The sequence below is a fragment of the Neopsephotus bourkii genome, unplaced genomic scaffold (assembly GCF_033783945.1).
Source record: "Neopsephotus bourkii isolate Nb327-2 ecotype Australia unplaced genomic scaffold, CSIRO-AGI_Nbou_v1 NB_318, whole genome shotgun sequence".
Taxonomy (NCBI): Eukaryota; Metazoa; Chordata; class Aves; order Psittaciformes; family Psittacidae; genus Neopsephotus; species Neopsephotus bourkii.
In genome coordinates, this window is record NW_026900826.1 from 3,576,842 (window position 1) to 3,590,146 (window position 13,305).

Consider the following 13,305-nt stretch of genomic DNA (forward strand, 5'->3'; position numbering starts at 1 on the left):
CAGAACCAACCTGTTATTTCCCTCGCCTGGTCATGAATGCGGCGGTTCAGCTCCTCCTTTTCTGTTTTCAGTAATGTGTTCTGCTCTTTCAACTCTGATACCAGCTACAGAGATAACAAAATATTTGACTCAGAATGCAGATCAGTGCTCACCAGTAGCTCTAACAGCAACAACATCCCTGCTGTAAGAGATCAAATACTTCCAACTTCTCTTCAGAGAACGAAATCAGTGAGCTAAGTTATGACATCTTAATTTCCCAAATTACATTATTTAAAGACGTCCCACTGCAGATTCCCCTGTATGTTCTGCACTTCATTTTTGATCAGATGCCAAAACTGCCTTGAACCTTCAACTCCATAGTGTCATATTTTTCAGCAAAGTCCCAAAGATGAAGGTGATTCCTTGAACAGAAATATTCTTAAAATAGGAACAAATTTGGTAGTTCTGTTGGATATTCCATTGCACTGAGTAACACCATAATCTAACATCTTGCCTCCACCCAAAAGTTGTGCCACTTTAACTGTGCCCGGCTTTGCCAGTTACTCATTTGTTTCTGATTATGGTTACTATGCATTCACTTTGCTTAGTCAAGTAATATTTTTCCTTATGTTCATCTAATCTTGAAATGTACTACTGCACATCACATAATGATGGAATGGCTCCTCCAATATTCAAAACTTGCACCGCTATCAGCAAGTAATCTTGACAGGAAACAACCTGCTTGGTATGTTCGTGATTGAAGTGAAGATAAGAAGTTAGACAATACGTGGGGAACTAGACTGTGCACACATGCATGTGTTTAATAGGCTGATTGTTTAAATTAGGTAGGATATAAGCAGGCACCTTTGAATACTGTGTATGGGACAGATTTCTGATATCTATGTGTAATCTCTCTAGGTAGGCAAAATGATTTTATGAATGCGCTACCTCTGACTAATTGAGGAAGCTTAAGTATTTGGATTTGCAAATACTTTCAATATCAAAATCTTAATAGTTTGAATACATATATTTACATACAAGATACAGATTTGGTATATTCTTCTACCATAGATGTAGTTATTTAGGTATCAAGCCTGTTTAGGATTGACAGGTATAACATTACTTGAAAATACTGTAGAAATATCATCCACACAACTAAAGCAATTAAGACTGGGCAAAACCTGAGTGGACACCAGGCCCCTATAAATCTTCTCATCCATCTAAGACTGCATACTTGCCTGCTCGGTCTCATGTTTGTACTTGTCTGCCCATTCCTCAATGGTCTTCTTCTCAGACTGAGTTTGGTGCAGCTCCTTCCGGAGCTTGGCAATCTCCTCCTGAAGGCTGAGGACACGGTTGGTCGCATTCTTAGCCTCTTCCTCACTCATCCGAAGCCTTTCCACATCACTCCGCAGCTTCTCTGTTTCCGTACTGTATGTGATCTCCAGGTTGCTCAGCTTCTCCATCAGAGATTTGTACTCTTTGTTCTTTGCAAAACACAATACAGATACAGCAGCTGTTGGAGAAGTTCTCGTTTATGGGAGCCTTCTAGTTCTCTACGGAATATACCCAGACACAGCAGCAAAAGAGGAGCTTCCCCAGTAGTTTTGCAGAATTGCTTAATGAGGTGACAGAACAGTCCAGCCCCTAAACCTGCACACTAACATTCCAAACTAAAATGAGGCAGGGAGCCCACATACATACATCAAACATGATCACCTCAACTTCCCCTTAAAACTGAGCAACTGATGTGCTTCCAATGAAGTACTGACGTTAAGCGAGCAGATGTTTTCTCTCAGCACTGCTGACACCCACAAACAGATGCTTTACTGTTCTAGTTCTACTGTGGCCTCCCTTTCTCTTCTATCAATGCTCTTCAGCAGAAAAGAGAACTGGTGCTTTACAATGAAAACTCAATGCATTCTTCTGCAAATGGCCACAGTGCTACTGAGAAAGGTAATACAGGATTTCTGAACATGTTCCTGAGGCGAGGGAGCTTTTACCTGCTCATCAATTTTTCGCTGCAGCTGCATGATCTTGTTCTCCAAGCCAATGTGAAGCTTCTTGTAGCGTTCTACAGAGCGGGCCTCTATCTTCAGTTTCTTTAGCTCCCTCTTGGCCATCATACGCCGGTAACAGCATTGCAAGTAAACAATTGCCTTCAAGGTCCTATGGTAGTGCACTCGAGCCAGCCAGCCTCTTACATGTTTCTGAATAATAATAGACTTGTGCTCCCGGAGCATCTACAGTGAAGAAAAAACACCACAGGGGATATTAGAGTTGCAAGCTACACCTGCTCAGTTAAACAGACTGCATAATGAGAGGTGTGAAGATGATGTACACAGAGACACCTTAGCCTGAAAAGAGAAACTTCTGGTGAAGGGTAATAAGAAATGATATGGAATGCATTTAAATAAAAAAGGAGATAAAAAGAAGACAGGAATAAAGAAGATAATAGGGAATAAAATGAAAAGGAACCAGATGGAAAAACATGGAAAGAAAGAACTGGAAGCACACTGAAGAACCAGGCATTCCTTTATGCTGATGTCACATCCAAGCTAATTACAAAAATACATGGTACCTGTTGGCAACATTAAAATGTTTTTTTTTTTCTTACTGCATGTTTTATCTTGAAACATCTTAGAATCATTGACACACGCAGTGTAGGATTCAACAGTTTAAAACTGCCACACTTGACACGCAATGCAGCTAGTAGATAATAGAACCCAGAGTCAATTGTAGCAGCTGTTCCAAACAGCAACCTTAGTCCAGCTGCCAGCTGACTGAACTACAGTTCCAGTCAGTATTCCCTACGTATCTTAGACTTGGCAGCAGGGAAAAATCTCTGTTTGTTCTAATTAGAAATTTTATATTGTAATATTTTCAACTTACTCCATGGCAGAAATTTCAACTATAGCTTTGGAGTGTAAAAAAAAAAAAAAAGTAGTAATTAAAAAAATATAATTTTATATGAAAACCAGTGCAGAATGCCAGCAACCCCCATCAGTGTGTCAGTCACGGACTTCCACTAGGAAGAGTCTACTATTTTTTGGATCCTTCACCCACTGATTCAATGAGAGATCCCCCAGGTGTGAAGCACCTGAGTCCCGGCAGACCACAGCTTTGCTCAGAAAGCCTGCCCAAACCCACAAAGCTTCTAGGACTCTGAGAACGTCAGAGTTCACTTAATAAAGCTTCTGCAAATAAAACAATGTATTCTAAAGAACAAAACTACTTAAGATTTTGTTACTTCTTGGATTTGATAGTTTAAAGATCATATGCAGCTCACGTTCTTACACTGATTTACCACAAAGCTGGTGAGACAAACCAGTAGGGTAACAACAAATCTGTTTTCTTTTATACTTCTTAGAAAATGAACTAAAATGTGTTAGAAGCATTACATTTACAGAGCAATGAAGCTGAAAGGTTCACTGGCAAAGTGGCAAGATTATAAGACACACACACTTTTAGCCTTTATTTGTGAAGAAAAGAGATTTGAAATACCAGCACTCAGTTAAACAACACACTGAGGTAAGGAAATACCTCTCTCAGAAGTACAGTAAGTTCAAAAGCCAAAGTCCTTGTGACAGCATGTCATGCAGTTAGCACTCCTGCTTCCTTCTTACATGTTTCCTGGAATACTCCTTCAGGTTACCCATGGATGCCTGAGCAGCTCAAATACAAGTACCTTTCAGCAACATTTTCACCCTAAGTTTGAAAGCAGCAAGTCCCATCAAATACCTCCATCGTGCAGGGCTGGTCCTCATCTGCCAGTGAGTTCTCACACCCATGGAATCCAGTGAGGAAACCCACCACTCCAGGGTGAGAGGATCAGGAAAGTCACTTAATTTACCAGGTATTTCCCAGGAAAGCTCATGTAAAAGCTATGGAGGAACTCAACTCCTTGCTAAGCTGAGAAGCTCATCACAACGTCTCGGGAGAAGCTTTCCCCAGGATGTGTGAAATAGATGATTCAGCCATTTCAAATTCCTTGTATTAGCCACGTGCCTGCAACACATGACCTCCCTCCTAACAACAACAACAACAGGTACCTTTCACAATCCTACTGAACAACATATGTACCCTACATTACTTACAGAGTCACGGCTCAGCCCAAGTGAGCTGTCATGGGGCAACCTTTCAGTTTCACTCATTTGCAATCAGCGTGAACTTCAGCACAACCGTGTTTACCTTCCCACACCATGCAGAGCCTGCGCTGCTCTCTCTGGCCACGCCTGTAGCTCAACTTTAATACAATCCATCTTAGGAGGACAATGTATACACAGCACATTGCAGGGGCACTTGTCAGAACTTCACATTTTACCACGGTGAACAGTTTGCTACTCAAGGGGGATAATCCCTTGACAGGCACGTACTCCCACCCCTTACAGGGACCCCTCCAGAAACCTACCATCTCTACTGAGAGAATATAACAGGTTCATAGAACTCTGTCTACAGGACAGATGGGGTGGGTATCACTCATGCGACTAAATTCAGGCACAGACAATCATCTCCTGTTTTCCTAAGGATGGCTTTTAGTCCACGTATTGCTGTGACCCGTGTCTCGCTTTGTCGCATCTGTCAGATCACCGCTATAAAAGCATCTTGTATAATCTCACAATATAAAATGTCATCTGTAATAATGAAAATGCTAAGAATTCCAATAAAAAGGCAAACGGATACCTGCACGAAAGAACAGCCAAGTCTTACTACTCAAAAATTCTTATCAGGATTACTTGTTTTCAGACTTTTTGGTTTGTGTTACAATGCTGTAATTTAGACACATTCACGTGTGACTAAGTAGACAAGTTTAATACAAATGGAAAATAAACAGAAGCTTCAAATGTAAAAGAGAAACACGTGGAAGCATTACTTGGCTTTTGGTTATATTCCTCCAATATCTACTTGCTTGGGAAAAAAAGGTAGAAGTCTTCTGACTAATTTTTCAGTGAAATATAGGGTGCCTTTTGAGCCTTGTTAAAACGATTAGCAGACAAAAGTGCCATGAAACATATTGGCATTTTGTAGTTTAACCATCTGAATCATAATTTTGTTTCCAGCCCTGTAACCACTAATTTTTCAACTGAATTTTCATTTTTTATCAAGCATAATCAGGAAAATTCTATCAATATCACTAGGACAAGGTTATATTGATTGCTTTCCCAAACAAAACCAACAAGATATTAAGCAAACAAACAAGCCCACAGCCATGCTTAAGTTTTAATCTCCTATTTTTGTGTATATCTCTTTACTGACATTAATCTCCTTCAGTATCTTCCATCAGCTATTTTGGAACCACTGAAATTAGGGATGGAATAGGAATAGTAGTGCATCCCATACATGTATCAGTGTGAGCAACACTGATTCAGACTCAAAGAAGCACATTCACACAAGGTTATTCTCAGTATGTAAGTACCTCAACACTCTATATAACAAGTGAAAAAGTGAGAAATGCTGTTAAATCCCTGCTAGATTCTCCACTGACTGCACTGAAAGTCTAGGTACGTCCATATCAGATTACAACGTGAATATCTCTAAAATTACAAGTGCACTGATTGTAGTATCAGATCTTGCTTATTTGCAGGTGCTGCCCTTCAGTCCATACTGTGATATTTTGTTTGTGCATTATGTGTAACAGCATGCACACAAATGTTTCAGATTTCCAGGGGAGAAGCACAGCACAGCTTCATCCTGAAGGTGTGTGGAGATGAAAATAGAGAGAAGAAGTAAACCATAATTTCTTACCTTTTGGTACTTGTTCCTGGCCATGTAACCTCTCAAGAGAGCCTGAAGAGCAATAGTAGCAGCTCGCATGCATTGGTATCTTTTGCGGACCACATACATGCGCTGGAACTTCTGAATAGTGATAGCAGCCCGTGTTCTCCGGAGGAAATTGGCATAGCTAAGCAAGGAAAAGATTGCAGACACCGCCTGTAATTATTTCCAGTGTTTGAATGCTATTTTTTTTTTACAACCTGTAACTTTACCCTCTTTCTCAAGAGCCACATTTTCTACTTCCATTTCTTCCTAATGCTGTCAGTGATGCAGCATGTTTACTTGCTACCCTACCATATGGCAGTACAATAGCAAATTATGAGAAACCTTGCTAGGTTTTATGGGGCAATGTTTTCACTTCTTCCAAGTACTGTGCTACGGAACTGACAAGATAAACTCAGCTTCTCATTACGTTTTCTCCAGCTTTAAAGCTATTTCCACTATGCTGCTTTCCAGATATCCTCTCTTAACCTCAAATTGTAGAAAATGTTTGCTTGTTCCTGGCCCTCTCAGCGAGACAATTACAAACCACCTTGACAGAAATCTCTTTCTGAAAGCTGATTCTTGCAGTCTTCATAACCACCCACCTTGTCTTTGAACCTGTACTCCTACCCTTTTCTCTGACCGATCCACAGCCATCCCTCAGGAGTGAATCCAAATGAAGGATGCTTACTGATGTATCTCCCTTCACTGCTACACTCTAGATGAGGGGTAGCTTTTCCAGCAGGACAGTCAGACCCAGCTGAGAGGGCACATGGAAACTGGACAATAAGGACTCAGCCAAGAGTGCTGTTTTACCTCACCTGCAACATATCTACTAGTACTACTTGTACTCTGCTCTCGCTAATGACATACTGTTCAAAGCATCATACAGTCAGGGTTCTATTGTCCTCTCAGGAAGCTCAAAAGCAGGCAGGACAGACACATTCATATTCAATTTCCTTATTTTCTCTGGAAAACTGTTTCCTCTCAGCCAGTACAGGAAGGAGAGAACAAATATACCACATTTAAATGTCCTACTTAAAGGGATCTGAATTGAGGCTACTGTGGGTTTTCCCACGAGCATTGCTTACCATCGTGCTTGGTACCCTCTGACATATCTCTGAATGGTGATGGCAGCCTTCCTCATACGCACGTACTTCTTGCGCATCAGCCAGCCTCGGATCGTCTTTTGGATGCGGATGCAGGCAGCTCTCAACTTATCTGCCCTTATTTTTTCCAGATAGGCTACTTGACCAGCCCGGAAAAATATTTTTGTCTTACCAAACTGGTACTTATCCTTGTCCTATTTTCAGAGGTAAAAAGAAGATCAGTTACAGCATAAAACGTTAGAGCATTAAAAAGGCATGAAGGGCTAAATGAAAGTACGGTTAATAAAGAGGCAAAATCATCTGTGTAATATTTCAAGTAAACCTAGACTTAAATTAAGTAGAGCAGAAGAGTATTTTCTCTGTATGATTCTGTTAATAAGCTAATAAAGCAAGGCCACAAATATGGCCTAACGGAGTAACTGAGATTTTTGCTCACAAAGACTGTAAGAGACGTGGAAGGCCACAGGAGGTGATGAAGGGGCCCAGAGAATGAAAGCAATACAGCCAATGCACATATACAATTTCCTACTTAAACAGTTGATGACACCTTTGAACGGTCCATCTTCAACCATATTACACAAACACAAGAGCTGTGGCTTCAAACATGTATGCATCACCTACTGCCCCAGGACTAAGCCGGAACAAAGCTTCTTGCTACTCCTCAAACACAGATGAAATTTCAAAACTAAACCAGAAAGAGAATACTCTTATCACTACAGGCTGTAGTACTCCTTGGAGGGAAAAACTGAGAATACACCAGAGTACACTGAAAAAACCTATTTTGTTCATTGTCTGATGTTAAAAGGAACAGAAGTCAAAGAGCTACAGCTTAGGATACACTTAGCACTATACATTAACACTATAAATGCAGACATATACATATAACCAGGAGACTAGCTAAGTCCACCCAATGACACAGAATTTAAGGACCTAAGTCCCAGCCTACCTGCACAGTATTTTTTTGTTTCCATAACCATCCTCACACAGACATTGCACTATGGCAAGGTAAGTGCTCTTGCTTTTGTATCTTCAGAAAAATTTTGTCTATTTCTCTTCCTAGCTGACACTTCTGACTAAGTCTCAGTTCCCCACCTTCTACTGGGAATCGGCTGGAACTCTCTTTGGAACCTGCCTGCCCTCCACTGTTCATCAGTCCTTAAGAAATCCCAAGAAACACATCAGTTCAGGTGCAGTGCCAGTGTGGTGTGGATGGTGATGTGGTGGATGGTGGTGTGGAAGTCATAGCCTGGGAATGTACAGTTGCAACTGGAGGTAGGAGGCAAAGCAGGAGGCTGCTGAGGCAGGACGATAGCCATGGTGCTAAGCAGGGAGACAATGTCACAAGGATGAAAGGAGTGAAAGAGGCTGACTTCAGCACAGGAGCATAGAAGAGCAATGTGAAAGACACAAACACCTACACAGACAGAAACACCTCCACATTAGAAAACCTCCAGATAACTATACCTTTCCTAAGGTGTGGTTAATGCACCTTGCCGTTAAGCAAGATAAGGTTCACCCTCAACCCACTCAAACTAAGAAAATCACTGTCTTCCTTTCCCGAGATACACTGGGCAATTCTACAGTTCCTGTACTATTAAAATGGGTTAGTACTGTGTAGAAGTACTAGAATAGTGTGGCTATGAGCAATGCTATCTTTACTCCAGATTCTGAATGCTGACAGTACTAAGTAAGTCTAGTACCAGAATCAGCTTCTCCAGGACATTTTTACACGTCTGCTTTCGGTCACCAAGGACATCTCTCTGCTTCATCAGAACACGGTAACGGCTGAAGAACTCTTGGTACGTCCACCTGCCCCAAAAACATAGACAGTGTCAGTTCCAGCAATGAATAATTCTCTTAAGAAGAACTGAAGGTGAAAGCAGTCTAAAAAGCAGCAAACACACCTGGAGGGGAAGCCAGCTGCACTGATTCGGATGGTCTCCAGGACACCACAAGCTCTCAGCTGCTGCACTGCCCGCTTTTCATCGAATCTACATAGGAATAAAAAGAGCCTGTGGGTATAGGACCAGTTTTGCATTACAGGGACCTGTAGCCCTGAGCACACCTAGGACAGGAGTGGCAGAGAGGGGGAACAGGGGTGGGATGGGATGGGTGGTTAACAAGTGTGGCCAGTGCTTCTGCAACTCAGTGACAACAGAGGACAGCCTGACTGCTGCAGGCTGCTCATCCTCGCCTGCTTCCCACTGGTCTGCCCAATAGCCATGGAGTCTTTGTGTGCCTGGACTTTAAACAGGCTTGGGAGAAAAGCTCTAAGCAAGTTCATATACAAAAAAAAAAAAGATAAGGAATAAGACACTGGAATCTGCAAAAGCAAATTCTGGCAAATAACGCAAGGAGTGCAAACTGCCAGTCACATTTAAAACAGCTAGCAATAAAAATGCTGGTATTTCTTTCCATATATCACCATAAACAACAAAAAAGCATCAAGAAATACTTCTCCCTCTATTAATGTCCAAACTGTAAGTAAGTACCCATACAAATGCACAACAAGTCCATAACAAGAGAAAGGAGACAGACCACTCCTGAGTAAGCAAGGTTTAACAGAACCTGGATCCTCTGAGGCCTTGGGCAAGTCTCTCCCCTGCACAGGCTGTATGACCCATACATGAACCAGCTTACGTGAACGGGAACTTGAAGTCGTTGGGCTTTATGCAGCGCACGTAGTGTGGGGTTGTGGCGTTCAGGGTTTCCATCAGCAGGTGGAGAGAGTTTCGGAACTTTGTGAAAAAGAAAAAAGGAAAAATATCAGGGAATAGCCTCAAAGTTTGAGATAACCCCAGGACTCTGACCTAGGGATATCTGCTTGTTTGTAGTAATACTGTCAGTGATAAACACCAGCCTGTTTTTGTTATGGCAATGGACTTTCGCTTCAGATATCATTTTTGGGTGAATTATCTTACAGTAAGACTTCTAAATGTTAGGCTTTACAGCATGTGATGAATTACAAAAACATTGGATAGACAAGGTTATTTTCAGCTTCTGACTGTCTCATCTACCCTTATCTTTGCCTAATCCATCTCTTCATGACTGAACTTCACAGCATATTACTAAATAGTCATTTAATTCTAAATGCATTTAAATCAAACTTAAAATCAACAGAGAAGTAAGAAAAAAAAAGTATCAGTTTCTTCAGCTCTGCTGATCCCAGTGTCAGTCCTACTGAAGAAAAACTTGGAAGTTTCAGAGAGTTTTAGGAGTTTTACTTTAAAAGCAATATCATGACCACAAATATCCAACATACTGCAGTAGGATCCTTCTAACCACAAGATACCCTATTAGATAAAGAAAACACATTTTAAGATGTTTTAAACATATTGGTATGGATTTCCTTCTTTCTGCTGAACTCATGATTCTACATCAACCTCTATTTTTACATAGAATATTATAAAAAATCACTTTTGTATTAGCTTTCTTTAAAATTTATTAATTAATGTGGTTGGTTGATAGGAGTAGTACGAGAGCACCCCTAACACTTCAACTCATAGTTTCAGTCTGACAATAAAACTGTTAGGCCTTTGCAAGCTTTAAGATACTCTCTGTCTGCAAAATCAGAAATTAAAGGTAACTGGGCAGGGGTTCCCTTGTATGAATTGCAGCAGACTGGAATTTGCAGCCTGTACCACAAACACAGGCCAGGCAGATCGGCATTCTGTATAGCTGCATAAATATCTATTCCTATTCCCACCCACATCTTGATAAAACTTGCTTGGGGAACGTTATAGAGAAATTACAAATACCCAAATCAAACATTCTCTGAATTCCCTGATTCTCACTCAGCAGTGTGACTAGCTCATGACAGTGCACAGACACCATGCTATTACCTTTGTTGGGGGATCAACAACCAGCCAAGGCAGTGGACAAAGCCCAGGCATTTTTAGTGATTTCATCAGAACTCTGAACACTTGAGAGATGTGGCTGGTTCAGCCTCAAGAACTGGCAGGAGACCCTGATACAAAGAACTTGTGCTCTCTCAGAGCTAGTTTATATTCCAGGCTGTCCAATAGTAACATACAAAGAGTTATCCAGCAAAAAAGAGTTATCTGCAAAGTGGTGCAGGCTGGAAAACAGATAAAAAATGAGTACTAAACTGTCAAAAAAGTTCCCCTTGGCTCCTACGTACAGTCCGAGGGACAATCTGTCACTGACTGGGGACGTGACCATCTTGAGAAAGCATCTGTTAAATCTGTCGAGTGAAAAGCACTGATCTGCATGCTTTTAATAGAATTCTAGGACATACACATAGATATTTTATTTTAGCCCATTGATAACTAGAACCAAGTTGTCTGGGGACTGAACTCCCACTTCTGATTTGAGTCAGAAAATGTGGCAAGTGATCAAAAGGACCCAGTATAAGAATTTCAAAGCTTCTCAGCATCCAGCACGTTAAATCTATTTTGAAAAACATGAGTTTTGGTTTTGGCACCATAGTAAGAACTGTACCCTGATGCTGTGGCCCAAAATGTGTTTCCAATTAAGAGTTACTTGCTCCAAACTGTCAGTCATAATCAGCTGCACTTGTCTCAGAATCACAAGGTATCCCAAGAAGCACCAGCACACCTTGAGACATAAAAGACAAAAGGAGGGATTGATTATCCAATAGAGCTGCATCTTCAAACTCACCTGATGTCCCACAGTTTTCTTATGTTCCTTGCTGGCTTGGCCTGGCCTGGCCTTGGCTGGTTTGACAGCCGTTCTAGACAAAGGCACGCGCCCTGAAGGGGTTGCTGATGTGGGACTGATGGCCTTCTCCTCATCCTGGAACAACTCCGGTAGCAGCTTAAACTGGTGTAACAGCAGAAAACATACAGAGGGTAAGAATCCAGAATGTGATTGTCCCTGTTCATGCTTAAGGTAGCTAGAATCCAGCCTGTTTTTGCAATCACTGAGTTTTTGTTGAACTCCACATGGGGACAAATGCAACAAAGCATACAAGCTCCTAGTATAGTGAGTGGGCCACGATTTAATACTAAAAATGTTGTGGGTTTGATCAGTGAGTCTCCTTCCGAAGATAAAATTCTGATTTAAGTTTTTTTCATAGAGCCAGCAATAGCTTCCATGTGAAACTGTTAGATACTGACAGCAGCTTCGTAAGTACCAATTGCAATTATATATGGCTGCTTTGATCTAAAAAGGAAACAATAGGGTCCTCTTATATTTCGGTGGTGCTTCAAACTCCTTTGTGTTTGAGAAATATCTAGGACATTGAGTGATGCAGCAGGCAACAAAGAATATTCCTGCTTTATCACTCTAAATTGAAATAATCAACTTAAAAGAGGAACCACCAACTAAAAAGAAAACCACTAGCCAATATCTGACTGAAGATCTACTCTCAGGCTATTGGGAGTGGAAGAAAAACCTGAAACACCTTTCTAAATATCACTCAGGGCTTCCAGTTCCCTTTCTTTAATTGCTACAAAATACACCCATATATAATAGCTGCTTTGAAGTAGCTTGTAACTAAAAATAACACCACCAAGTCTTTCTATTGACAACCATAACATGTGAGAAGCATTATAAGAGTAAGAAAATCTGAACTTCTCTACCTGCCAGTGAATAATCTTTTATCTAGCATCTGTGCATTTTCTCCCAACAGAAGCATTCAATTTTCAGTACTAGAAAGTGTTTGGGCTAAGTACAACCTAAAGAACAGAAAAATTGGTTTTGCCTTACAACACTCGGTGAGCATGCACGATAGCCGGTGAAACATGCTGCGCAACAAAATGGTGCTTGTGCTCTGCGGTTGTGCCAGATGGGCTAGCAGAAGGCATCAAACACTCCTCAGCAGCATCCAGCATAGCACTCCAGCATAATATAATGCCTATGAATGCTGCAAAGGTATCCTAAATTCCTGGACTAGAAAAAAAGGAGTTTCGCACCTTAGCTTTATCTCACCTGAGTGTGCCAGATTAGGAGCACCATCACCTTAGGTTACCCTCTGTAGCTGGTGGAAGAATGACATTTCTAGGGGGTGATTTAGCCTGTCTCCTTATACTCAGCAGAGTTCAGGATGATCAGGCCATCACCACCTCATTCAGTTGCCTGTGGTCAGATGGAGTGAGTCACTATGCGCAGGCATCTGAGCTACAGAGCCAAGTCTTTTCATCCCATACAGAAACTTCTTTGAATGCAGCATGCTTCATTGGAAACTCCTGATGCTCTCAGACACCAGGGGTGAGGGCGGGAAGGCATCCTTAGTGTCTCAAGTGTAGATGGATGAGCTCTTCTAAGCTACCAGTACCTAAGTCTCATTCCCTTTTTCCAACCCTGGGGAAGTCTGTCTGTAAAAATGGGCAAGTGCATTTCAAAGGCCTCATTTTCATAGACACTGCCTTAGCTACTGCATGCAGAAGGAAGGAGCAATGTACGGCCTTCTGCAGCAGAGGTCAATGGGAGAGCATCGCTGAGATCTTCCAGACGGTGAGGGAATTCATGATTTCAT

General features: G+C 41.4%; 1 protein-coding gene across 1 annotated transcript in view; it reads right to left on the reverse strand.

Annotated features, from left to right (window-relative positions):
* MYO5A (myosin VA) overlaps positions 1-13,305 on the reverse strand; it is a 101,721-nt gene that overhangs the window by 28,252 nt on the left and 60,164 nt on the right. Inside the window, exons 15-23 of the mRNA XM_061347424.1 lie at positions 11,487-11,648; positions 9,486-9,583; positions 8,750-8,836; positions 8,546-8,654; positions 6,828-7,039; positions 5,725-5,881; positions 1,983-2,222; positions 1,218-1,466; positions 11-104 (exon numbers count right to left, since the gene is read on the reverse strand). Of these exons, the coding sequence (XP_061203408.1) occupies positions 11-104; positions 1,218-1,466; positions 1,983-2,222; positions 5,725-5,881; positions 6,828-7,039; positions 8,546-8,654; positions 8,750-8,836; positions 9,486-9,583; positions 11,487-11,648 (1,408 nt within the window). The remainder of the gene's footprint in view (positions 1-10; positions 105-1,217; positions 1,467-1,982; positions 2,223-5,724; positions 5,882-6,827; positions 7,040-8,545; positions 8,655-8,749; positions 8,837-9,485; positions 9,584-11,486; positions 11,649-13,305) is intronic.